This window comes from Cetorhinus maximus, chromosome 5 (assembly GCF_964194155.1).
Source record: "Cetorhinus maximus chromosome 5, sCetMax3.hap1.1, whole genome shotgun sequence".
Taxonomy (NCBI): Eukaryota; Metazoa; Chordata; class Chondrichthyes; order Lamniformes; family Cetorhinidae; genus Cetorhinus; species Cetorhinus maximus.
Genome location: NC_135883.1, coordinates 158,736,642 through 158,762,028, shown reverse-complemented (window position 1 = coordinate 158,762,028; position 25,387 = coordinate 158,736,642). Strand labels below are relative to the sequence as shown.

Here is a 25,387-nt window from a genome sequence, read left to right as displayed (position 1 = left end):
GGGTCCCAGTGCTGAATGTGTCCCAATACCAATCCCAATCCCAGCACATATATGTAATCTGTCTAATGAACAGTCATTGCATTCCCTCTAAGGTAAATATATCCTGCCTTAGGAAAGGAGACCAGAACTTTGCACAGTACTCCAGCTTAAACCCAAAGTGTAATTAGTGGAAGGTTCAGTCAGATTAAGAATAGAGTTAAGCACATCTCACTGTTGATGTCTACAGAGATAACCAAACCTACCCGAGAGGATGTACTATCTTTCTAAAAGCGATATGCATGAGCCCATGTGTGTTATAAAAAGAAATGTGAAATCTTGGACCAAAGTTTTGATTGTCTTGTTCCAAGTCCTTCAGGAATTCAGTCACAAGTTTTTCATATTGTTGCCCATCAAGTTTCTGGTCAAAAGCTCTGCAACAGAATTAAGAATATATAATTTTCATTTTTGTTCCTCCTGACAAAGCCCTTATGGAAGCCAAATGGATTGTCAGGACATTCAGTACACTGAGGACCCTCCACCATCCAGTTCATCCACAGCTGTAGTAACATGATAGATAAGCTAGCCCAATGGGCAGACAAGTGGCAGATTGGATTTAATACAGAGAAATGACATTCAATGGCATTACCATCACTGAATCCCCTACTATCAACTTCCTGTGGGTTACCGTTGACCAGAAACTGAACTGGATTAGCCATATAAATACTGTGTCTACAAGAGAAGGTCAGAGGTTGGAAATCCTGTGGTGAATAACTTACCTCCTGACTCCCCAAAGACTGTCCACCAATTACAAGAATGTGATGGAAGACTCTCCGCTTGCCTGGATGAGTGCTGCTCCATCAACACTTGAGCAGTTTGACATTATCCAGGAGAAAGCAACGCACTTGATTGGCTTCCCATCCACAAACATTCACTCCCTCCACCACTGGTGCACAGTGGCAGCAGTGTGTATCATCTAAAAGATGCACTGCAGGAACTCACCAAGTCTCCTTAGACAGCATCTTCCAAACCCACAATCGCTACCATCTAGGTACAGTGATAATCATGGGTAATTTTAATCTACATATAAATTGGATGAATCAGGTTGGCAAGCTGTTCCCATCAAGTGTTTTTGGGACAGTATCTTAGAGCAGCACATTCTACAGCCAACCAGAGAGCAGACAATGCTACATCTGGTCATGGGCAGCAAGACAGGATTATTTAATGGTACGTAACAGTAAAGGCACATCTAGGCAGCAGTGACCATAATATGATTGAATTTTGCTTTCAGTTTGAGGCAGAGAACTTGGGCCAGAACATCCGAGAATTGACAACGACTATTTGATTGCCACTCTGATCCTTTTTCCGACCTTACTCAGCAGCTGCACCTTCCTCTCCCGACCTTTCACCTCGGGCCAGGTGAGAAATGTACAGTGCAGCGTGTTCCCGAGGCCTTCAGTCGAGGGCAGCAGAATCATTCGAGAGGAGGCCAGACCCCTTTTTATGGCAGCAGCTGCTATAAAGCAGGTAAGATTAAAGTATAATGAGCTGAAGAGGCTGAGCTGCAAAATACATTCAAGGCTGAGATAGACAGATTTTTAATCAGTAAGGGGATCAAGGATTATGTGGAAAAAGCACAAAAGTGGAGTTGAGGAGTATCAGGTCAGCCATGATCTCGTTGAATAGCTGTGCAAGCTTGATGGGCCAAATGGCCGACTTCTGCTCCTACATCTTATGAAGTTTTGGACCCAGCCATTTTGAGAAGCCAGAGAGAAGGTAAGTGTGCAAGGTAAGTGGGTAGGATCGGGGGAGGTCTGGTGGTCAGTGGGGATGGTGGGATTGTAGGGTGAGCCTGGGGCAGGCACGGGAATGGGAGTTTATCCGGGGAGGATGGGGGTTGGTCATGGGAAGGTGAGGGTTCTACCAGTTGCTGGGTGAGTAGTTGGGGGTGGGTAGGGAGTAGTTGAGAGATTAGGAGAGTAGTGGGAAGGTGGTAGGGGTTTGTCAGGGGGGTCGGAAGGGTGTCTGGGGGTGGGGGAGGGGGTTGTTAGAGGATTAGTTGGTGGGTTGGGATTGTAGTCAGTGTACTGCCGTTTTGTCGGGGGTTTGAGATTGTAGTCAGTGTGCTGCCGTTTTGTCGGGGGTTTGAGAGTGTAGTCAGTGTGCTGCCGTTTTGTCGGGGGTTAGAGAGTGTAGTCAGTGTGCTGCCGTTTTGTCGGGGGTTAGTGAGTGTAGTCAGTGTGCTGCCGTTTTGTCGGTGGTTAGTGAGTGCAGTCAGTGTGCTGCCGTTTTGTCGGGGGTTAGTGAGTGTAGTCAGTGTCCTGCCGTTTTGTCGGGGGTTAGTGAGTGTAGTCAGTGTGCTGCTGTTTTGTCGGGGGTTAGTGAGTGTAGTCAGTGTGCTGCCGTTTTGTCGGGGGTTAGAGAGTGTAGTCAGTGTGCTGCCGTTTTGTCGGGGGTTAGTGAGTGTAGTCAGTGTGCTGCCGTTTTGTCGGGGGTTAGAGAGTGTAGTCAGTGTGCTGCCGTTTTGTCGGGGGTTAGTGAGTGTAGTCAGTGTCCTGCCGTTTTGTCGGGGGTTAGAGAGTGTAGTCAGTGTGCTGCCGTTTTGTCGGGGGTTAGTGAGTGTAGTCAGTGTGCTGCCGTTTTGTCGGGGGTTAGAGAGTGTAGTCAGTGTGCTGCCGTTTTGTCGGGGTTAGAGAGTGTAGTCAGTGTGCTGCCGTTTTGTCGGGGGTTAAAGAGTGTAGTCAGTGTGCTGCCGTTTTGTCGGGGTTAGTGAGTGTAGTCAGTGTGTTGCCGTTTTGTCGGGGGTTAGTGAGTGTAGTCAGTGTGCTGCCGTTTTGTCAGGGGTTAGAGAGTGTAGTCAGTGTGCTGCCATTTTGTCGGGGGTTAGTGAGTGTAGTTAGTGTGCTGCCGTTTTTTCGGGGGTTAGTGAGTGTAGTCAGTGTGCTGCCGTTTTGTCGGGGGTTAGAGAGTGTAGTCAGTGTGCTGCCGTTTTGTAGGGGGTTAGTGAGTGTAGTCAGGGAAGTGGTGTGTGGTCGGCGGGTCTGGAGTGCAGTCGGGGCAATGGATGGGACCTCGGTAATTGGTTGGGGAGTAGTCAGGAGTCTGGGGACAATCAGGAGATTCAGGGGGTAGTTGTGGGTTGTGGGTGACAAGGGCAGCCCCTGGCTGTTTCTGGGCAGGGAGGAGAATGTTAGTACGATAGTTAGCCAGGATTTAGATGTGGTTTTAATTATTCTAACTTTTCCTGAGTAACTATCCTGCTGAGAGAGTTGGAACCATCCAAAGTCTCTCAATTAAATTGGAGTATATGATGTTTCCCAGTGCAGGGTAATTGCCAATGGGAAGTTTGAACTTGAATACAATGTTTGATTGGGGACTTCCGCTGGATGCCCCAGTGCATCTTCTGGGCTATCTCCTGGGTTTGACGCCCCGGAGAACAGAAGTTATGTGCCAGAGGGTCTAAGACTGATGCTTTAAACTCAAATAAGGGCAATTATGAGGGTATGACGACAGAGCTGGTTAATGTGAACTGGGGAAATAGGTTTAGAGATAGGTCAATGGAGATCAGTGGCAGATATTTAAGAAGATTTTTTATAACACTCAGCAAAGATACATTCCAGTGAGCAAGAAAGATTCTAGGGGAGGAACATACCATCCATGGCCATCTAAAGAAGTTAAAGATAGGATCAAATTGTAAGCAAGAGCATAGAAGTCCACGAAGATCAGAAAATTGGACTGAGTATGAAATCAACAAAGAATGACTCAAAGAACAATGAAAATAATAATAAGAATAATAATAAAGAGAAATTTGAATATGAGAGAAAATTTGCTGCAAGCATAAAAATGAATAATAAGCATTTCTACAATTATTTTAAAAGTATTAGAATAACTAGGGTGAATGTTTGTCCTCTATAGAGTGAATGTGGAATTAATAACGGAAAATAAGGACATGGCATGTGAATTTAACAGATATTTTCCATCCACCTGAGTTGTAGAGGAAAACATAATATCCCAGGGATAATTGTGAACCAAGACATGAAAGTGGGGGAGCAACTTAAAACAATTACAATCACCAGGGAAAGATTACTGAGGAAATTATTGTAAGTAAAGGCAAACAAGCCCCCAGGCCCTGATGGACTTCATCCTACAGTCTTAGAAGCGGCTGCTGCGATAATAGATGCATTAGTTTTGAGTTTCCAAAATTCCCTGGATTCTAGAAGGGTCCCATCAGATTGGAAAATAGTGAATGTAATTCCTCTTGCCCATTTTGGTACTTGTCCACTTTGGCAGGAAGAATGGAAAAGCAGCAGATTGTTTAAATGGAGAGAGATTGCGGACTTTGAGGTGCAGAGGGATCTGGGTGTCCGGGTGGATGTATCAGAAGAAGCTAGTATACAGATATAGCAAGTGATTAGAAAAGGGAAATGGTATCGTTATTGGAATATAAAAGGAGGGATCCTTTGCTACATTTCTACAGGGCACTGGCAAGACCACATCTAGAGTACTGTGGACAGTTGTGGTCTCCTAAATTAGGAAAGGACATAATTGACTTAGAAGCAGTTCAGAGAAGATTCACTCTAATGATTCCTGGGATGAGTTATCTTATGAGGAAAGCTTGGGCATGTTGGGCCATTTGGAGTTTCGAAGAATGAGGTGATCTTATTGAAACATAAAAGATGCTGAGGGGGCTTGACAGAGTGGATGCTGAGAGGATGTTTCCCCTTGTTGGAGAGACCTGAACCTGAGAGCAAAGTTTAAAAATAAGAGCTCTCCTATTGAAAATGGAGATGAAGTGAACTTTTTTTCTCTCAGAGGGTCTTGAGTTAGTGGAACTCTCATCCCCAGAGAGCAGAAGAGGGTCATTCAATAGTTTTAAGGTAGAGGGAGATAGATTCTTGACTGTTAAGGGAGTGAAAGGTACAGGGGGTAGGCAGGAAAGTGACATTGAGGCCGCAATCAGATCAGACATGATCTTAGTGGATGGCAGAGAAGGCTCCAGGGGCTGATGGCCTACTCCTGCTCCTAATTTGTATGTTTGTATGATCTTGCTGTGCACAAATTGCCTGCAGCATTTCCTGCTCTCTACAACTCTACCACATACTGCCAACCCATATAAAGGATGACCCACACCCAGCTGATATCTCAGAAACTCCTCCCACCCCAACTTTTCCTCTTTGAAGGGAACACTACCATTTTCTTTGATTGTTTAAAATATGAGGACAGAATCTGTGATCGGGAATTCCTGGAGTGAATTGTTGTTCACAGGGGTCACTGGTTGGGAATTCATAGGCCCCAAGTCTGACTTTCTATCAATAATTTAAACAGAGTGAAAACTAGGCCGTAATTTTACCAAATAGCAATCTCTGTGATCACAACTGCTCACTGTAAAAGCTCAATGTGCAAACACTACAGATGACAAAATAGCATCACTGTCCATTGCAGCAGGAGGACAATGTCTACATTGGAGATCGTCCTGTGTAGTGACCCTCACTGATAGTGTGAATTAGTGAATGTTGAGTGAGGAAAGGACTGAGCCCAGCTTGATCCTCTCTGAGATCAGCAAATCACACCGACATTCATCATCCAGACACATATTAGGAAAATGTCCCCTCCAAAGGGTATGGGAGGGAAGCCAGTAACATTGCAACTGTGCCATTTATGACTAAGCACAGAAAGAGCAGATAAAGAGACATTTAAATTAATTAGAATAGAACATCAGATATCTCAATGAGATGATGAAATGAAATGGTTTTGTGTGAGGCACTGATTAACCATAGAACCATAGAAAAGTTACGGTGAAGAAACAGGCCATTCAGCCCATCATTTCTGTGCCAACCAAAAAAGAGGAAAACAAAACTAACCGCTCATTTTAATCCCACTTTCCAGCAATAGGTCCGTAGCCTTGCAGGTTACAGCGCTTCAGATGCAGGTCCAGGTACCATTTAAAAGAGTTGAGCTTTTCAGCCTCAACCATCAACTTAAGCAGTGAATCCCAAAGATTTTCCACATGTCCCCTCTCATACTCCTACCAATCACCTTAAATCTATGTCCTCTGCTAATTGACCCCTCAGCCAGGGGAATCAAGTCTTTCCTGTTTACCCATTCTAGGCCCCACATAACTTTGTAAACCTCAATTAGGTCACTCCTTAGCCTCCTCTGTTCTAAGGAAAACTACCTGAGCCGATCCAATCTCTCCTCATAGCTGCAATTTTGAAGCCCTGGCAACATTCTTGTAAATCTCCTCTGCACTCTCTCCTGAGCAATTATGTCCTTCCTGTAATGTGGTGTCCAGAACTGTGCACAGAATTCCAGCTGTGGCCTCATCGGCATTTTATAAAGTTCCATTCCTGCTTTTATATTAAATAGCTCGTCCAGTAAAGTTAACCACATTGTCTACCTGTCCTACCTTCAAGGACCTGTGGTCATGCACTCCAAAGTCTCACTTCCTCAACCCTTCTCAATAACTTCCCGTTTATTGAATATTCCCTTGCTTCTTTTGCCCTCCCCAAATCCATTACCTCACACTTTTCCGGATTGAATTCCATTTGCCATTTCTCCACCTACTCAATGAAACCATTGATATAGTTCTGGAGTCAACAGCTGTCCGCTTCATTATCATCTGCACTGCCAATTTCTGTGTCATTTACAAATCTCCTCATTATGCCTCCCACATTTACATCTAAATCATTAATAAATACAACATACAGCAAGGTCCCAACACTGAGCCCAGTGGAAAACCACTGGAAACCCTTTGTTTCCTTTCACTGAGCCAATTTGGGATCAAACCAGCCACCTTCCCCTGTATCCAATGGGCTCTCACTTTTCTGAACAGTCTTCCACGTGGGACCTTGTCAAATGCCTCACTAAAATCCATATAGACAACATCCACCGCACTACTCTCGTCAATCCTCCTTGTTGCTTCCTCAAAAATTTAATTAAGCCAACAAGACACAATATTCCCTGACAAAACCATGCTGACTATCCAAGATCGATCTGCCCCTTTCTAAGTGACAGTTTATCCTGTCTCTCAGAGTTGTCTCCAATAATTTGCCCACCACCAAAGTCAGACTGACTGGCCTGTAATTTTCTGGCATATACCTCACAACTTTTAAAAAAAATGGTACGACATTTGCAAGCCAACAATCTTCTGTGAGCTCGCCTGTGTCTAGTGAGGATTGGAAAGTGATCCTCAGAGCATCTGCGATTTCTTCCCTGTCTTCGTTCAACAGCCTGGATACAATTCATCCGGCTCTGGTGATTTATCCACCTTCAAGAATGCCAGTCCCTCCAATACTTCCTCTCCCACTATGCTTATTGTATCTATATATAACAAGGATGTGAATTTGTTCTTCCAAAAATGCACAAGGTGGTGGATGTGAGAATGTCGGAAAAACAGGAGCCAACTCCATATGAACCTGACTAATGTGAATGGGGAGGTCTCGCTGTGTTCTCAGAAGAAGGAACTGCAGATTGTGAGATATGAATCACTCCATTATACAATTAATATTGACCAATGTTCCTATGTACCCGGATAAGCCCATTTATCACAGTCCGACTCTAGGTTGAGTGATGTTGACACGAAAGCTGAGTTAAAGCAATATCAAACACAATGTATCAGTAACTGAATTCACCTGACATAGTACCAATCAGAAGATCCACTCCATAGTTGAACTGTTTGATCTGTTGGTTCTGGTGGACTGATGACTTCAGCAACTATCAAAACAGATATAACGAATGTCTGTTCCATTGTGCCATTTTCCATGGATCCAGAAACTGTCCAAGGTGCAGAGATGGGAACAATTGTACCTGTAGACAAAGAAACACAATGTTACAGCATTGCTAATAAGAACATAAGAACAAGGAGCAGGAGTAGGCAATTCAGCCCCTCGAGCCTGCCCTGCCATTCATTACGATCATGGCTGATCTCATTTTGGCCTCAATTCCAATTTCCCACCATCTCCCCATAACCCATTACTAATTAAAAATCTGTCTATCTCCTCCTTAAATTTATTCAGCATCCCGGCATCCACTGCACTCTGAGGTCGTGAATTCCATAGATTCATGACCCTTTGAGAAAAGTAAATCAAAGTAATCTCTGATTTAAATCTACCACCCCTTAGCATAAAACTATGGCCTCTCCTTCTAGAAAGCCCCAGAAGGGGAAACATCCGCTGCACGTCTACTTTGTCGGTCCCCTTTAGCATCTTATATACCTCAATTAGATCTCCTCTCATCCTACCAAACTCTAGTGAGTATAGGCCTAAACTGCTCTATCTCTTCTCATAAGACAAGCCCCGCATCTCTGGAATCAATCTAGTGAACCTCCTCTGAACTGCCTCTAGTACAACTACTTCCTTCCTCAAGTTAGGGGACCAAAACTGTGCACAGTACTCGAGGTGCGGCCTCACCAATGCTTTGTACAGCTGCAACAACACTTCCCTATTTTTATACGCTATTCCTTCAGCAATAAATGCCAAAATTCCATTTGCCTTCCTTATTACCTGCTGCAGCTGCATACTAGCTTTCAGCAATTCATGCATGAGGACAACCAGATCCCTCTGCACTGAAGCATTCTGAAGTTTCTCTCCATTTAAATAATAAGTCGCCTTTTTATTCTTCTGACCAAAATGGATAACCTCACACTTATCCACGTTAAACTCCATCTGCCAAATTTTGGCCCATTCACTGAACCTGTCCATGTCCATTTGTAAATTCCTTATTTCATCATTGCAACTTACTTTCCCACCTATTTTGGTGTCATCTGCAAATTTAGCTATAGTACCTTCTAACCCTGAATCCAAGTCATTAATAAGGATTGTAAATAGTTGGGTCCCAAGGACCGAACCCTGTGGCACCCCACGAGTTACAGCTTGCCATCCAGAAAAAGACACATTTATCCCGACTCTCTGTTTTCTATTGGTTAGCCAATCCTCTATCCAAGATAATATATTACCCCTAGCTCAGTGTGATCTTATCTTGTGTATTAATCTTTTGTGCAGCACCTTATCAAAGGCCTTCTGGAAGTCCAGATATCCTACATCTACAGGATCCCCATTATCCACTTTGCCTGTCACATTGTCAAAGAACTCTAGCAAATTAGTCAAACACAATTTATTCTTCGTAAAACCACGCTGACTCTGCTGGATTGCATTTTGGTTTTCCCAATGCCCCATTGTTACTTCCTTAATAATGCATTCCAACAATTTCTCAACAACAGACGTTAAACTAACTCGTCTATAGTTTCCTACTTTCTGCTTCCCGCCCTTTTTGAATAAGGGCGTTATATTAGCATTTGTCCAATCCACGGGACCTTTCTAGAATCCAGGGCATTTTGGAATATTATAGCCAATGTATCTACTATCTCCGCTGCCACTTCCTTTAAGACCCTGGGATGTCGGCCATCAGGTCCTGGGGACTTGTCAACCTTTAATCCCAATAGTTTGCTCAGTACTTTTTCTCCAGTGATGGTGATTGTTCTAAGTTCCTCCTTCTCTATATCCTCTGCACTACCTGTTCCTATTGGGGTGGTACTAGTGTCCTCCACTGTGAAAACTGAGGCAAAATATTGCTAATGGTGAGTCAGGGAAACTTTGCTGAGATGTGGAAAACACTGATGTGGTTACATTGAATCATAGACACACAGAATGATACAGCTTCCAGGCAGGCTGCTCCTGTGTTGTTTGGTAGACATATCCCACTAATCACCCTGACCTCCTCTTTTCCCACAGACACACAAAAATGTTTCCCATTATCTCAAGAATTGTCTTTTGAATTTTACTCTTGAATTTGCTTCACCACCAGTTCAGGCAGTGCTCTCCAGATCACAGTGACTCATTGTTTAAATAAATGTTGCACCTGATCCTTTTGCCAATCGTCTTAATTTTATGCACTCCGGTTATCGACCGCTCTACCACTGGAAACAGTTTCTCCTTATTTACTCTGTCAAAACCCTTCCTGGCTCTGCAAACCTCTCTCAAATCACCCGGCAACTTTCTCTGCTCTAGTGAAATGATCTCCAACCTCTCCAGCCTCTCCTTGTAACTGAGGCCCATCCACACTCCTATCATTCTCGTAAATCTCTTCTGCACCCTCTCCAAGGCCTTGATTTCCTTCCTATTGTAAAGAAACAAAGATGTGCCTGGAGGAGGTGTGATTGACAGAATCTGAACAGCTACCGCCTGAAACCTTTGACTCCCTTGTTGGTCACAAATTTACTTATTTCTGCCTTAAAAATATTCAATGACCTGCCTCTACCCATCTCAGGGGAAGTGGGTTAGACAGACACACAACCTCTGAGAAAAAAAAAAATTCTTCTCATCTCTCTTAAATGGGAAACCCATTAATTTTAAACTGTGTCCCCCAATTCTGGTCTCTCCAAAAAGGGAAAATATCCTCTCAACATCCACCCTGTCCAGCCTCCTCCGGGTCTTATATGTTTCAATAAAATCACCTCCATCTTCCAAACTTCAATGGATACAGTCCCAACCTGCCCAACCTTTCCTCATACGATAATCTGCTCAGCCCAGGAATCAGTCGTGTGAACCTTCTCTGAACTGATTTTTACGCAACTATGTCCTTTCTTAAAAAAGGAGACCAGAACTGTACACAGTTTCCTCGATGTGGTCTCACCAATGCCCTGTAAAGCTACATGAAAAACATCCCTACTTTTATATTCCATTCCATTCCTCAAGGAGAGTCTGCGGAGGAGGAGTGGGCCTGGGCATGCTGGAGTTTGAAATTAAATAGGAGAGAAAAAAATAAACCAAAATGTCACATCACTGGAAAGTATGAATTGATTGGCTTGTGACTACTGTAGCTTGTTTCCCTGTCTCCAAATTTAAGGAGACAGTTTAAGCAGCTGGGAAATTAAAAACTGAAAAAAAAAATTGAGGCCATTGACAGGGTCAATTAAGTAATTAATGGACCTGCCCGTCCAACCTTAAGGTTGGCGATCAGGCCAGGAGCCCCAGCGGGAACTAGAAATAACATGAAACCTCAACCACGGACGGGATGAAGTTTCATGTAGGTTTTAAAAAAAATTAATAAAGTTTTTGTAAAAATTATGGACATGTTCCAACTCATGTAACATTGTCACATGAGGGGACATGTTAGGGATATTTTATTTTTCTATTTTTATCTTTTTTCCATTTACAACTGATCTCCCTGAGGCTGCACTTAGCCTCAGGGAGATGAGTGCGCTCTTTTGTGCGCGTGCGCCAAAGAGCGCACTCTCGAATTTGGGATACGCCCCCGCACAGGGAGCAGATAGACACGTAAAATGGCGGTGCGTCTCCGATCAGGGACGCTGATCGGAAGGGCGCCTCTACACACCTGCCCTTCAACTTCACCCCCCCCCTGAAAGGGGGGAAGATTCAGCCCATGGAGTGTGCTTAATAAGATTGGTGAGTTACAGGTGGAGATAGCCTCATGGTAATGTGACATTGTGGCTATAACAGAGACCTGGCTCAAGGGAGGGCAGAAGTGGGTATTAAATATTCCTGGATACATGGTGTTCAGGAAAGATAGGAAAGGGGGAGGGCTGGCAGCATTGTTTAAGCAGAACATTGCAAAGCTGGATGGGAGTGTGTCCCAGAGGGGTCAAGGACAGAATCTATCTGGCTAAAGCTAAGGAAGAAAAAGTCTTGTGATTTCCATTGTTTGATGTAGTCTAAAGGCCACCAACTAGTGGAGAACATGTACATTTTGCAAGGAGATTATAGAGAGGTGTCAGAATTACAGAGTATTTATAATAGGGATCTTTATCAGAATATAGACTGGGATAGTAGGAGTGGAAAGGACAGTGAGGGGCAAGAATTCCTAGATTGTCTTCAGGAGAATTTTCATCAGTCGTAAGTTTCTAGTCCAAAGAGAAAGGAGGAAATGCTAGATCTGGTTCTTGGGAATGCGGTGGGTCCAGTGGGTCAGAAGGGGAACATTTAGGAGACAGTAATCATTGGGAATAGGTTGATGATGGAAAAAGACAAAGAACAATCCATAGTCAGAATAATTACAGGGGGAAGCCAACTTCAGTGGGGTAAGAATGGATCTGGCCCAGAAAACCTGGAGTCACAAGTTAGCAGGTGATTGAACAACAGGCTGCCTTTAGAGAAGAGAGCGTTCAGCCACCATCAAGGTATATTCCCAGAGAAGGGAAAGTTAGAGCTAACAAATCCAGAGCTCCTTGGATGATAAAATGGATAGAGATTAAGCTGAAAAAGAAAAAGTGTACACATGACAGGTGTCAGGTTGGTAATGCAGCTGTGAACCAGGCTGAATATAGAAGGTTCAGAGGGGAATTGAAAAAGGAAATGAAAGAAGCAAAGGGAGAGAATGAGATGAGGCTGCCAGCTAACATAAAATGGAATCCAAAAGCCTTCTGTAGGCATATAAATAGTAAAGGAGTGGTAACAGGAGGAGTGGAGCCAATTAGGGATCAAATGGGAATGAATGCGTGGAGGTAGAGGGCAGGGTTGAGGTATTACATGAATAGTTTGCATCTGTCTTTTCCAAAGAAGAAGTTTCTGACCAGGTCATAGTGAAAAAGGAGGTAATTCAGACACTTGGAAGCTTTAAAATTGATAATGAGGAGGTGTTGAATAGATTGCCTGTATTTATAGTTGATCAGGCAACAGGACTAGATGAGATGCACCCAAGAAGACAGAGGGGAGTTAGGGAGAAAATTGCAGACGCAATGGCCATAATTATCCAGCCGACCTTAGACTCAGGGGTGGTGCCAGATTACTGGAGAATTGCAAATGTTACACTATTGTTCAAATTAGAATATCAAGATAAATACGACTACAGGCTAAACTCGGAGGTGAGGAAACTTCCAGAAACAATAAATTGCGACAAAATTAATGGCCAATTCGGCAAACGTGGGTTAATGAAGGAAAACCAGCCCAGACCTCTTAAGCACTAAACGTGTTTAACTAACTTGCTTGAGTTAATTGACGAGGTAACAGAAAGTGTTGATGAGGTTAATGCTTTTGATGTGGGTGTACATGGACTTCCAACAGACTTGTGAGCAAGGATTTATCTCGTGGAATATAAGGGGCAGTAGCAACATGGATACAAAATTGGCTGAGTGACAGGAAACAGAAACAGCCTGTTCTTCGGACTGGAGGAAGGTGCATAGTGGAGTTCCCCAGTGGAGGTTTTTGCTACCTGTGTGGATGAGGAGAAGGGTTGCAAGTTGGATGAGCAAATTGACCATGGCACCGTGGTGAGGGATGTCATTCAAGTGGGTGAGCAGAGAGGAATGTGGTGGTGATAGGAGACAGTATCGTCAGGGGGATAGTTACAGTTCTCTGCAGTTGAGAACATGAATCCAGGCAGCTGTGTTGCCTGCCTGGTGCCAGGGTTCAGACTTTCTGCTCTGGGCTGGAGAGGAACTTGCAGTGGGAGGGAGAGAATTCAGTGGTTGTGATCCATGTAGGTACCAATGACATAGATAAGAGGTTCTACATTTTTGTTCATACTCATTCGTGGGATGAGGGCATCGCTGGCTAAGCCAGAATTTATTGCCCATCCCTAATTGTCCTTATTCTGAGGGCATTTAAGAGTCAACCACATTGCTGTGGGCCTGGAGTCACATATAGGCCAGACCAGGTAAGGATGGCAGATTTCCTTCCCTAAAGGATATTAGTGAACTAGATGGGTTTTTACAACAATCGACAATGGTTTCTTGGTCATGATCTGTGTTTTAATTCCAGATTCATTCTGAATTCAAATTTCACCATCTGCTGTGGTGGGGTTCGAATCCTGGTCCCCAGAGCATTACCCTGGGTCTCTGTAATACCAGACAATAACACTATGCCACCCCCTCCTCCCTCCTCATGGATTATGAGCAGCTGGGGGCTAAATTAAAATGCAGAACATCAAGTTAACAATCTCTGGATTATTACCTGAGCCACGAGCAAATTGGTGCAGGGTAATTGCGATTAGAGATATGAATTCATGGCTCAAAGAATTGGTGTGTGAGAAATGGGTTTTGATTCATGGGGTGCAGGCAGCGGGAGACGTACCATTGTGATGGTTTACACTTGAACCGTGCTGGGGCCAGTGTTCTAGTGAATCATATAACTAAGGTGGTAGAGAGAGAGCGTTAAACTGAATAGTGAGGGGAAGGGGTCATATGTAAGGATATACAGTAAAGTAAAGGGAAACAACAATGCAATGGAGCAGGGCAGAAATTTGGGGAATGAGTTCCAGAGTGTGGCAGGAAGGGACAGAAAATGCAATCATAAGAGTGCACCAGCAGATGAAGCAGAAAATGGGAAGGAAAGCAGAGTTTCAGGCCTAGCATCTGAACGCACGCAGCATTTGTAGCAAAAGAGATGAATTGTTAGCACAACTAGAGATAAATATGTATGACCTGATAGGGCTTACAGAAACATAGTTGAAACGGGTCCAAGGCTGGGGCCTGAATGGTGAAGCACGTTTGATAAATCGGAATGAGAGGAAGCTAAGAAAAGGTGGTGGTGTATCCCTGTAAATTAAATAGGGCAATAGTTCAATACTGAGAGAAGAGCTTAGCTTGAAAAGGCAAGATGTAGAATCAGTTTGGGGAGAGATAAAAAATAGTAAAGGCAAGAGGTCACTTGTGGGAGGAGTTTATAGGCCCCCTCACATAATGATACTGTAGGACAAAGCACACAGGAAGAAATAAATGGGGTGTGTAAAAAAGATACTGCAATAATCGTGGATGTCTTTAATCTACACTTATATTTGGAAAATCAGGTTGGCAAATGTAGCCTGGAACCAAGAGTTTTCGGGACAATTTCTCTGAGCAGTACATTCTCGAGGCAACCAGGGAACAGGTAAAATCTGGTAATGTGCAGTGACACAGGGTTTACCGCATGGTAAAGGAGCCTCTAGGGACAGGGATCATTTGATAGAATTTCATGTTCAGTTTAAAATGGAGAAGTGTTGGTCCATGCCTAGTGTTTTACACCCAAATAAAGGTGAGTGTGAAGGCAGAATTGGCTTAGGTGAACTTGAAAACTAAAACTTAATGCAGTAAAGTTGCAGTAACAAAATTTAAGGGAATATTAAAATGATAGTTTCAAATTGAAAGAAACACTGTAGAAATCTGCAAGATTAGTGGTAGGCCAGAGGAATGGACATATTTTAACAACCAGCAAAGAATGACTTAAACGAAAATAAATTGGCAGAAAGCAGAGTATGAGAGAAAGCTCGCTAGTAATCTAAAAACAGTTAGCAAAAATAACTAAATCTAGAGAGTGATTGTGAGGAATCAGTAACAGAAAGCAAAGAAATGGTGGAGACGTTGAACAGGTATTTTGTGTCTGTTTTCAGAGTAGAGGACTTAGAAAACTTTCCAAGGAGTCTTGAGAATCAAGAAATGATAGGGAGGGATGAACATAATACAATCACCATCACCTGGGAAAGGGTGCTAGGAGAACTATTCGGCCTGAAATAACAAGGGAAAATGCTAGAATAACTCAGCAGGTCTGGCAGTGTCTGTGGTGAGGGAAACAGAGTTAACCTTTTGAATCTGTACAATTCTTTCTCAGAGCTGAATCATGTGGACTCGAAATGTCAACTGTGTTTCTCTCTCCACAGATGCAGCTAGACCTGATGAATTTTTAAAGCATTCTCTGTTTATATTTCAGATTTCCAGCATACATAATATTTTGCTTTTAAACTATTAGACTATGATGATAGGAGTACATTTTTATATTCCTGTGTTTATGTGTATATTCTGTGTAGGTAAGGGTAACTTGTGTCTGTCTGTGTCCAGAGTTAATCAATGTGAGATTGTTGGAGTCAGATTCTCTGTAGAGTCTAAGGCACAAAAGACTAAGGGTGTTATCTTCTTGCATTTCGTAAAGAGGCCTTATAGTGAGTGTTAAATTACAAGGAAACAGAGTTGGTCTGAAATGAGCATTTGGGGATAAGTTTTGAAATTGATTTGAAGTTGCTGCATTTCATACGAGGCTCAAAGATACAAGAACATTTGCATTTTACAGGAGATTTGTGAGTAAACAGGGGCAGGCATTTTAAATTTTATGGATCCAAAATAGAGGTAAAATAGGAACATGCAAGGTTTTGATATTTGGGAGCCTGAGTTTTCAAGGAGATAATTAAAGACAATGGAGAACTATGAAGAAAGGGGTGAAAAGGTATTTATACAAATGGGTTTTCAGCTGTAGCAGTTGCTGTGGGGGACGTCCCACCGAAGGCCAATCCCAGTGTTTTGGAGTGTTCAGAAAAGCTCTGAAAACCTTTTAATTGAGGAAAGCAGCTCAGTTTTGGGCCAGGAGAATATGTGTCCTTAGAAACAATTTGTTCGAACTCTCCCTTTGGAAGAACCACAGAAGCATGGATTTGTTATGGGAAGTCATGGATTGTACTTCTGTTTAAAGCAAAAGCAATTTTTCGGTTTGGGGAATATTTCCTGGTTTTAATGGTTAAGAATCTATAAGAGTTGTTGCGGAAAAATAGTTTTTTTGTGTAACTTTGATCAAGCATTTTGGGTGTCATTTTGTACAATTTATTTTCTTACTGTAACTTTTACCTTGTGTGTTTAAGTTTTACTTTATCTTTTTTTTCAATAAACATGTTAATTTTTAAAATTTTAAAAGTAATAACTGAAGTCCTGTACTTTTGTGTTCTGCAGCTTTCCCTCCTCATTTCTACAATACAGAAAAAGAAAATTACAATCAGCCGAGATGGGTTTCAATCTGAGATCTGGCTTGCTGAGCATTAACATCAGCTGCAGCTGAAACAAGACCTAAAGGCTGAGAAGCCCCCAGTACCGGATGGCCTGCACCCGAGGGTCTTAAAAGAAGCGGTGGCATAGATTAGAGATGCATTGGTTATAATCTTGTAAAATTCTTTAGATTCTGAAAAGGATCCAACGGACTGGAAAATAACTAAAGTAACACATTAATGCAAGAAAAGAGGATGACAGAAAGCAGGGAACTATGGGACATTTAGCCAAATATCAGTCAAAGGGAAAGTGCGAGAATTCATTATTAAGGAGGCAACTGCAGGATACTTGATCAGGCAGAACCAACATGGCTTTGTGAAAGGGGAATCGTTTTTAACAAATCTGTTCGAATTTTATGACAAAGCAACGCTCAAGGCAGATGAAGGGGAACCTGTGGATGTGGTGCACTTGGATTTCCAAAAGGGATTTGATAAGGGACCACATCAAAGGTTACGACACCAGATAAGAGCACATGGTTTAGTGGGTAACATATTAACATGGATAAAAGATTGATTGGCTAACATGAAACAGGGGGTGTGGATAAATGGATCGTTTTCCATTTGGCAAGCTGAAACTAGTGGAGTGCCAGAGAGTTCAGTGCTGGGACCTCTACTGTTTACAATCTATATCAATGACTTGTATGAAGGGAGTGAATGCAAATCCATTTCTCTCACTGTGGCTGGGTCAAAATCCTGGAACTCCCTCCATAACAGCACTTTGGGTGTATCTACACCACAGGAACTGCAGCAGTTCAAGAAGGCAGCTCACCACTACCTTCTCAAGGGCAATTAAGGATGGGCAATAAATGCTGGCCTAGCCAGCGATGCCCACATCCCTTGAATGCTTTTTTAGAAATGTATGTCAGCTAAATTTGCCAAGGTCACCAAGGTATGTAGGAAAGTAAGTTGTCAAGAGGAGGTAATAAGTCTGCAAAGGGATATAAACAGATTAAATGAGTGGGAAAAATTACTGCAGATTGAGTGTAACATGGACAAATGTGAGCTTGTTCACTTTGGCAGGAAGAATAGTATTATACAGTATACTATTTAATTGGAAAGAGATTGCATAACCCGATCCTACAGAGGGATCTAGGTGTCCTCATACATAGATCACAAAAGGTTAGTGTGCAGGTACAGCAAGTGATTAGGAAGGCAAATGGAATGTTGGTGTTTATTGCAAGAGGAATGGAATATAAAAGTCAGAAAGTTTTACTACAGCTGTACTGGGCCTTGGTGAGGCCATATCTGTAGAACTGGGCAGTTTTGATCTCCCTTTTTAAAATAAGGCATAAGTGTTTTAGAAGCAGTTCAGAGAAGGTTCACTGGAACCCTCTGGCATGAGGGAGTTGTCTTATGAAGAAAGGTTCAACAGGTTAGTCCTATACCCAGTGAAGTCTTGAAGAATGAGAAGTGATCTTATTGAAACATACAAGATCCTGAGGAGATGTGATAGGTGGATACCCAGAGAATGTTTCCTGTTGTAGGGCAGCTAAAATGAAGGAACAGAGTTTAAAAATAAGAGATCTCCCTTTGAAGGCAGAGATGAGGAGAAACTTTTTCTCCCAAAGGATCGTTGGTGTGTGGAATTCTCTTCCCCAGAAAGTAGAGGAGGCTGGGTCTTTGAATTTATTTAAGGCAGGGTTAGAAGATTTCTGTTAGTCAAGGGAGTCAAGGGTTATGGGGGAGCAGACAGGAAAGTGGAGCTGAGAGCACAGCCAGATCAGCCATGATCTTATTGAATGGTGGAGCAGACTCAAAGGGCCAAATGGCCTGCTCCTGCTCCCATGCTCCTACGTTCATATTGGATGTCCTGTTAGAACCTCCTTATTTTCTACTGCATTTCCCAACATTAATATCATCTGCAAATGTTGGCATTATGCCTTGCATACCCGATTCTAGATCATTAATATTTATGAAATGTGTAATAGTTCCTGACCCCTGGAGAACACCACTGTAAACTTCCTTCCAGTCTGAAAAACAACTGTCCACCACTACTCTCTGTGTTCTGTCACTTAGCCAATTCTGTATCCACACTGCCAATCCCCTTAATCCCATGGGCTTTAATTTTACGAACAGTCTATTATATATTAATTTTTCAAACATCTTTTGAAAGTGTATAGACATAATATCAACTACCCTCATCCAACATTAACCATTAAATATCTCAATGAAGCTAGTCAAACATGATTTATCTGTAACAAGACAGAATTTCCTGCCACTGAGCCTCAGTCTGGACCCAGCATTCCAGCAGCATCCAGTAACCTGAGAGAGATGCAATGTATCAGCTTCCACAAGGGTACATGTCGACTCCAGTAGTGGGATTCATGCCTGGCATATGGAGCCTTTATTATACTAGGAAAATTCAGCAGCCACTGCTGGAGTAGGAACATGAGTTTGGAATCCCATCCCACCATAGGCAGGATTGTCTGTGCCCGCTGGAGTCGGCATGATCGGTGGCGTGAGCGGATAATATGGCGCGATTGGTTTCATGACAGCAGTAAAGCAGTTTGCGATTGCCCGCTCAGCCCGCTATCGGACATCATTGTAACTCATTAGGAAACTCATTGTAATACATCTGCATATCATTATCATCCAGCCCGCCAGAATCGTACCCCCCTTCCCCGGGTCATCCGTCCATGTCAGCAGGATAGTCCGCCAATGTGTTTCACTACAGCACATAAAAGGAGTGAGCTTGGAGGCCTGCACTTTGAGGGGAACTTGGAGGTGAGTACACAGTAACTTTGTACAGCTCTCGCCAGGGTCACCTGTTGGACTTTAAGCTTCAGGAGAATCGGGGGGTTCGGGTTTAAGGGCGGACCTGCCATTGAGGCAACTGGTGGCTGGAGGACGGGCAAGGGCAGGCCTGGCATTGAATATAGTGCCCAAGTATTCGGTGTGGGTGGGTAGGGTGGGTGAGGGAAGTGGCTACACATTAGGGAACCTGCATAAAGTGGTCATTCCTCTGCAACTGAGACAGCTCAGGTGCAGCCACATTGATATGGTTGGGGTCGGGCTCCTGGCTTACCTGCCCACTCAAGCAACACAGAGGCAGCAAATTACCACCAAGTACCCCAGAACTCCATGTACACCACACCCGCCCCACCCACCCTCAGCCCACCCCACAGGCAGACTGCAAATTCATGAGCATTTTAGTGGGCTGCAGAGCAGTTGGATGACTGCGCACGTTGTACAATCTCCTCGCTAAAGCTGGACGTGGAGCAGTCACTGCAGGAGACGCTCACAGCTCCTTGCAATGTCAGCATCCCAGTTTAGACCTATCTCCCCAATAGCTCAAGCTAATAGGGCAGCCATGCAGCGCACTATTCTCTGACCATCCAAGTGGTGGCCAGCACTCTCCGGGAAGTGTTATGGGGCCATTACACTTAACCAGGACAGGTTCTTAGTGCACCCATGCTAACCACATGTCTCTCACTTTCATCCTGCAGGCTGAGTACATCAGGATCATGGAGCCTGGTAAACTAGCTGTATGCCTGATGGCCTACAGGATGCAAAGACGATGGAGGAGAGAGCGACTGAGGATCCTGGCTGCATAGAGGCAGGAGCAGCAACCTCATGAAGAAGCGGTGGCTGGTGCTCCAACAAACATCACCCAAGAGCCCCAACGAGCCATTGCAGGCCAGTGCCTAGCCACACCCAGGGTCTATAGACGCTGCCTGTCATTCCTGCAGATGACCAAGAACCAGTGTTGCCGAAGACTGCACATGTCTAGGGAACTGGTCGGTCCCATCTGCCGGCTCCTGTAGGATTTGGTGCCACGAGGACATGGAGGGTATCCGCTGCCAGTGGCCGTGAAATTGACAGTGGCGCTCAATTTCTATGCCAGTGGCTCCTTTCAAGGCTCCACAGGTGACCACTGTGGGGTATCACAAGCTTCCACCCACAAATGCATCCATGAGGTCACGGATGCCATCTTCACGAGGGCACACAACTCTGAGCATTTCACCAGGGACCAGGACAGCCAGGAAGCAAGAGCGATTGGATTCACCCAGATCTCGGGTTTCCCATAGGTGCAGGGTGTGATTGACTGCACCCGTGTGGTGCTCAGGTCTCCATTGCAACATAGTGGACTATATAAACCACACGTGGTTCCATTCGCTGAATGTGCAGCTAGTGTGCGACCACCAGAAACACATCCTGCAGGTTTGCGCACGGTTTCCAGGGAGTGTGCACAATGCCTACATCCTCAGTCAGTCACAGATCCCTGGAGTTTTGCAGGGTCCACAGAGGCTGCAGGATTGGCTCCTCGGGGACAAGGGCTACCCGCAGAGGCCGGGGCTGATGACACCCGTGCGGCAGCCTCAGACTGCAGCAGAACAACGGTATATTGAGGCTCATGCTGCAACTCGTAACTTACTGGAACAGATCATCAGGATGCTGAAGATGAGGTTCCGCTGCCTGGACCAGTCTGGTGGAGCCCTGCAATACAGTCCTCAGCGGGTGACACACATTGTTATCGTCAGATACGCCCTTTACAACCTGATCCTGCAACATGGAGAGGAGCTGGCTGAGGAGGAAATGGAGGAGCTGCACGTCTCCTCTGATGAGGAGGACGCCGACAGGGATGAGGGTCAGGGGGTCCTGGGAGGCGACAATGATGGGGATGAGGCCCTCGCACTGACTAGATGAGGCAGGCGTGCTCAGGAGGTCCTCATAGCTGCTAGATTTGTGGAGGATGGTGACGACATACAGTGAGGAGACACCATAGATCCTCACATCGCATCTGTTAACGTTTGACTCCAGTCTGGCTTATGGCAGTGCAAATACCCTCTGTGATAATGCTCCTGTCATGGAGACACAGTGGAGGCCCTAATAGTTGCTTGATTGCAGGAGGATGATGATGACCTGCAGTGAGGACACTCCATAGATCTTCACATAGCCTCTGACAATGTCATCTCCTGTCTGGCTGAGGGGCAGGTCGGCTGTGCTCTGTGATCAGGGACATATCATAGAGACGCAGCCATGTAACTTTAGAAACATCTAATCATTTGTCCGCCTTCAGCACCTGAGCCCTTCAGGAGCACAGCGTCACTGGTCACAGATGCTGAAGAGACGGGGGTCAGCCCCTCCTTAAAGGTGCTGAGAGCACACTGAGAGAATGAGCGAGCTCTGTGGCACCTGCCCACTACATTCTGGCAGCAATGACAAGCACTGTCGAGGTGCAGACATCAGTAATATTTCCCGGGGTAGAATTTTCCGTTCGTCGTGCGGGTGCGCGCCCGATCTGAACGTGTGTAAAATGATGCAGGATGACATCAGGCGAGCATCCCGACGTCATCGCTCCCTCACGCGGTATTTCAGTGGGCAGGCGCGTGCAGCAGTCGGCAGCTCACCCGCCGACAATTAACAGGCCCATTAAGGACATTAAAGGTCCAATTGAATGAAATGTTTCACCGCCCGTCCGACCTTACGGTTGGTGGGTGGGTGAAAAGGCCAAGCGGCCTTTGGATTTTTTGTGAAACCTCATCCACGGGCGGAATGAGGTTTTAATCAGTCAACAAAAAATATTTAAATGTTTAAACTAATTTCTAACACATCCCTGCTCATCTCACAGAGTCACATGAGCAGGGACATGTTATTAAAATTTTTACAATCTTTCTTTTCATTCCATGAATCTCCATCTCCGTGAGGCAGCTCTGAGCCTCAGGGAGCTTTTCCTTTGCTTAACCGTGTGCATGTGTGAACTTCTGTGCTGGCCCTCCTCTCCCCCTCCCCCTACACAGGCAGTGCTGAGCGCTGTCCTGCACCTTTCACACCGGGCAGGCCTTAGTTGGCCCGCCAGCGTCAAATAACGATTATGGCCCATTCACGGGCGGCTGTTGGCTCCCCGACCACTTCCACTTGCCCCCAGCCAGCCCGCCCAATGAGGGCAAATTTCTGCCCCAGGGAGTGTGAGGCCGGACCATCACTTTGCTCTGAGGGCTGCACAGAGCAGAGGGAAGAGGCCCTGGACTGAGACACCTGCCTTTATCTTGTGCAGAAAGGTTTCATATCTGAGTGACAAAAACACTGCTCATCAGAACAAGGGGCCATAGGCAGGGAAATATTCTTGGGAGTCGGGTGGGCAGGATGCTCCATGGGCCACTTGGATGGATGGGCCTGGAGAGTGCACCTGCTGGTCCTCCTCCCTGTCGGTGCCTAGAGGTCCCAGGCTGACCCCTTGAGGAGCAGGGGTAGCCAGGCTGAGATCGAGCTGCCTGGCACCCATCTTGGGTGCATTGTTGGAGGTTCACTATGGCATCAGCGATGGAGTTGCGCCCACATAGCAGTGCAGGAGCAACATCCTGGACCAAGGTCTCCATGGTGGCTGCCGTCCTACCTGTGTTAACCTCAGTGCATTGGCATGTCGGCACCGTCACCTCAGGCTGAAGGCAGACGGACTCCTCCATCATGCCTTTCAAACTGAGGAGTGCAGCGGACATCCCTTCCTGTTGTTCCCGAGCCTGCCTTTGCAGCTCCAGCAACTGTGACATGACCGAGTCCAGAGGCTCATCATCTGACTCGGGCTCAGCACAATTCTGGCCTCCAGCCGTCCTCCAAGTGCCAGAACCCTCTGGATGTGCAATGGGTTTGTGAGTGTGTGAGTTGAAAATGATGAGTGACCTTTCTATTTTTATTCGTTCATGGGATGTAGGCGTTGCTGCCTAGGCCAGCATTTATTGCCCATCCCTAATTACTCTTATTCAGAGGGCATTTTTAAGAGTCAGCCACATTTCTGTGCGTGTGGAGTCACATGTAGGTCAGACCAGCTGAGGACAGCAGATTGCCTTCCCTAAAGGGCATTACTGAACCAGATGGGTTCTTATGACAATTGACAATGGTTTCATGGTCATCACCGGACTTTCAATTCCAGATATTAATTAAATTCAAATTTGAAATTCCACCATCTGCTGCGGTGGGATTTGAACCAAGTCCCCAGAGCATTACCCTCTGGATTACCAGTCCAGTGATAATACCGCTACACCACCGCCTCCCCTAATTACCCTGGCAGAAAGGAGGAGGTATTTCATCCTCTTGCGGTACTGGGTGGCTGTCCTCTATTGAAGGGCGTTGGCACTGCCAACTGCTGCCACTGCCTCCCAAGCCGGGTTAGTGCTGTTGATGCCCTTGCTGTGGCCAGAGTGGTGGAAAGGACATCCCGGGAGCCCCCACGGCATCCAAACGGTGCTCGAGGGGTGCGTCGCTGAACCTGTGGGCTGCAGTCTTTTCCGTTTCAGGGCCATGTCTTAGGTGCAGCAGTTGTGGTCTGGAAGCACTGAGATGTATGCCTGCAGCTGGACTTTAAATGTGGTGCCCGGCGTGATGCAGCGGCGGGGTAATGGTGGGAGGGCGAATGACAGCCCTCCCGTCATGGAAATAGCGCGTTTCCCGGGAGTACATAAATAATGTGGTGGGCTTGGGATGATACGGTGTGAAAACCCATCATCGTTTTACCTGCCTGCTTCGGCACTGAGTGCAAATCTGGGATGATTCCGCCCCATATGTGGGAAACCTTCCGATTCTGGGAGCATAAAGTCTGCAAATATCAAAGAAATAGCCCAAGTGGCACTTCTACCCACTGGGAACAAGTGAACACGGAAGCCTCTGGGATTGACAATGGGGGGATTTTTCGGTCAGTGTCTCAGTCTACACACTAAGTTTGAAACAAGACAGATCAAAGATCGAAAGGTTGTTTTCTATTCTTTTGTTATTTTGAGGGAACATTTGATGTACCTGCAGCATTAGAGAAATGTGAATAATTGAAAAGTCTCTCCAGGCCGGTCTCTATTGCACGATTCATATCCATTCCAGTAACCACTGTTGCAACAGCTTGAAAGTGTAGGAATTTTTTCTCTTCATAATTCTAAGACAAAAAGAGGAGAATGTATTACCATATGACACAACTGAAGTCCCTCTGTAAAGCGTCAGTGTTCAGAGGACATGCTAATTTCCCAGGTGTGGTAGCAGCATTCATGTCCTGGATGGACTGGGATTGAAAGAGAGTTAGGGGTTTTGATGGAATTCTTGGCATTAACACTTCCTGGTTCATTTTCTATTCTCTTTCACTCTTTCAACTTTAGCGTTTCCTGCACTATTGGCCTTGCTCCTCCCCTTGGGTTTTCAATAAAGAAAGTAGAGATTGTTATTGACAGCCTTTCACACTGAGTCACCTCCCTCTTAGTGTTCTCAGGGCCAGAGAGAGGAGACATGAGCCCTAGTGCTCCACCTGTCTCCGTGCCCCTTAATCCCAACACCACCTACACCCCATGCGCTTCCCCCACCACCACATCATTCCCCCCTCAATGATGCATGATCATTTATCCCCATTCAAGATTCATCAATTAGTTCACCAAATAATCACAGAAAGGTCCCAGTAAAATGGTAACTCACGTTGTTGGCATCTGGTTGTAAATATCCCCAAATACTTCTTAAATGTTATGATGGTTTCTGCCTCGACCACCTTTTCAGGCAGTAAGTTACAGATTCCCACCGCCCTCTGGGTGACATAATTCTTCCTCACATGCTCTCTAAACATCCTGCCCCTTACCTTAATAGATTTTACTTTACCAGTAAACTCACAGGATAGAAATATCAAATACCTCCTTGTCAATAAAGTGGAATGATGGCACAACATGGTCTTCACTGTCAGTGAGAAGCATTGGAGCCCTAATGTGTCTCT

At 45.0% G+C, this 25,387-nt stretch overlaps 1 protein-coding gene across 1 annotated transcript in view; it reads right to left on the bottom strand.

Annotated features, from left to right (window-relative positions):
* Positions 1-232: 232 nt before the first annotated feature.
* Positions 233-25,387, bottom strand: part of LOC144680388 (heme-binding protein 2-like) — a 38,129-nt gene continuing 12,974 nt past the window's right edge. Inside the window, exons 2-4 of the mRNA XM_078541357.1 lie at positions 24,442-24,571; positions 7,608-7,782; positions 233-410 (exon numbers count right to left, since the gene is read on the bottom strand). Of these exons, the coding sequence (XP_078397483.1) occupies positions 239-410; positions 7,608-7,782; positions 24,442-24,571 (477 nt within the window). The 3' untranslated portion in view covers positions 233-238. The remainder of the gene's footprint in view (positions 411-7,607; positions 7,783-24,441; positions 24,572-25,387) is intronic.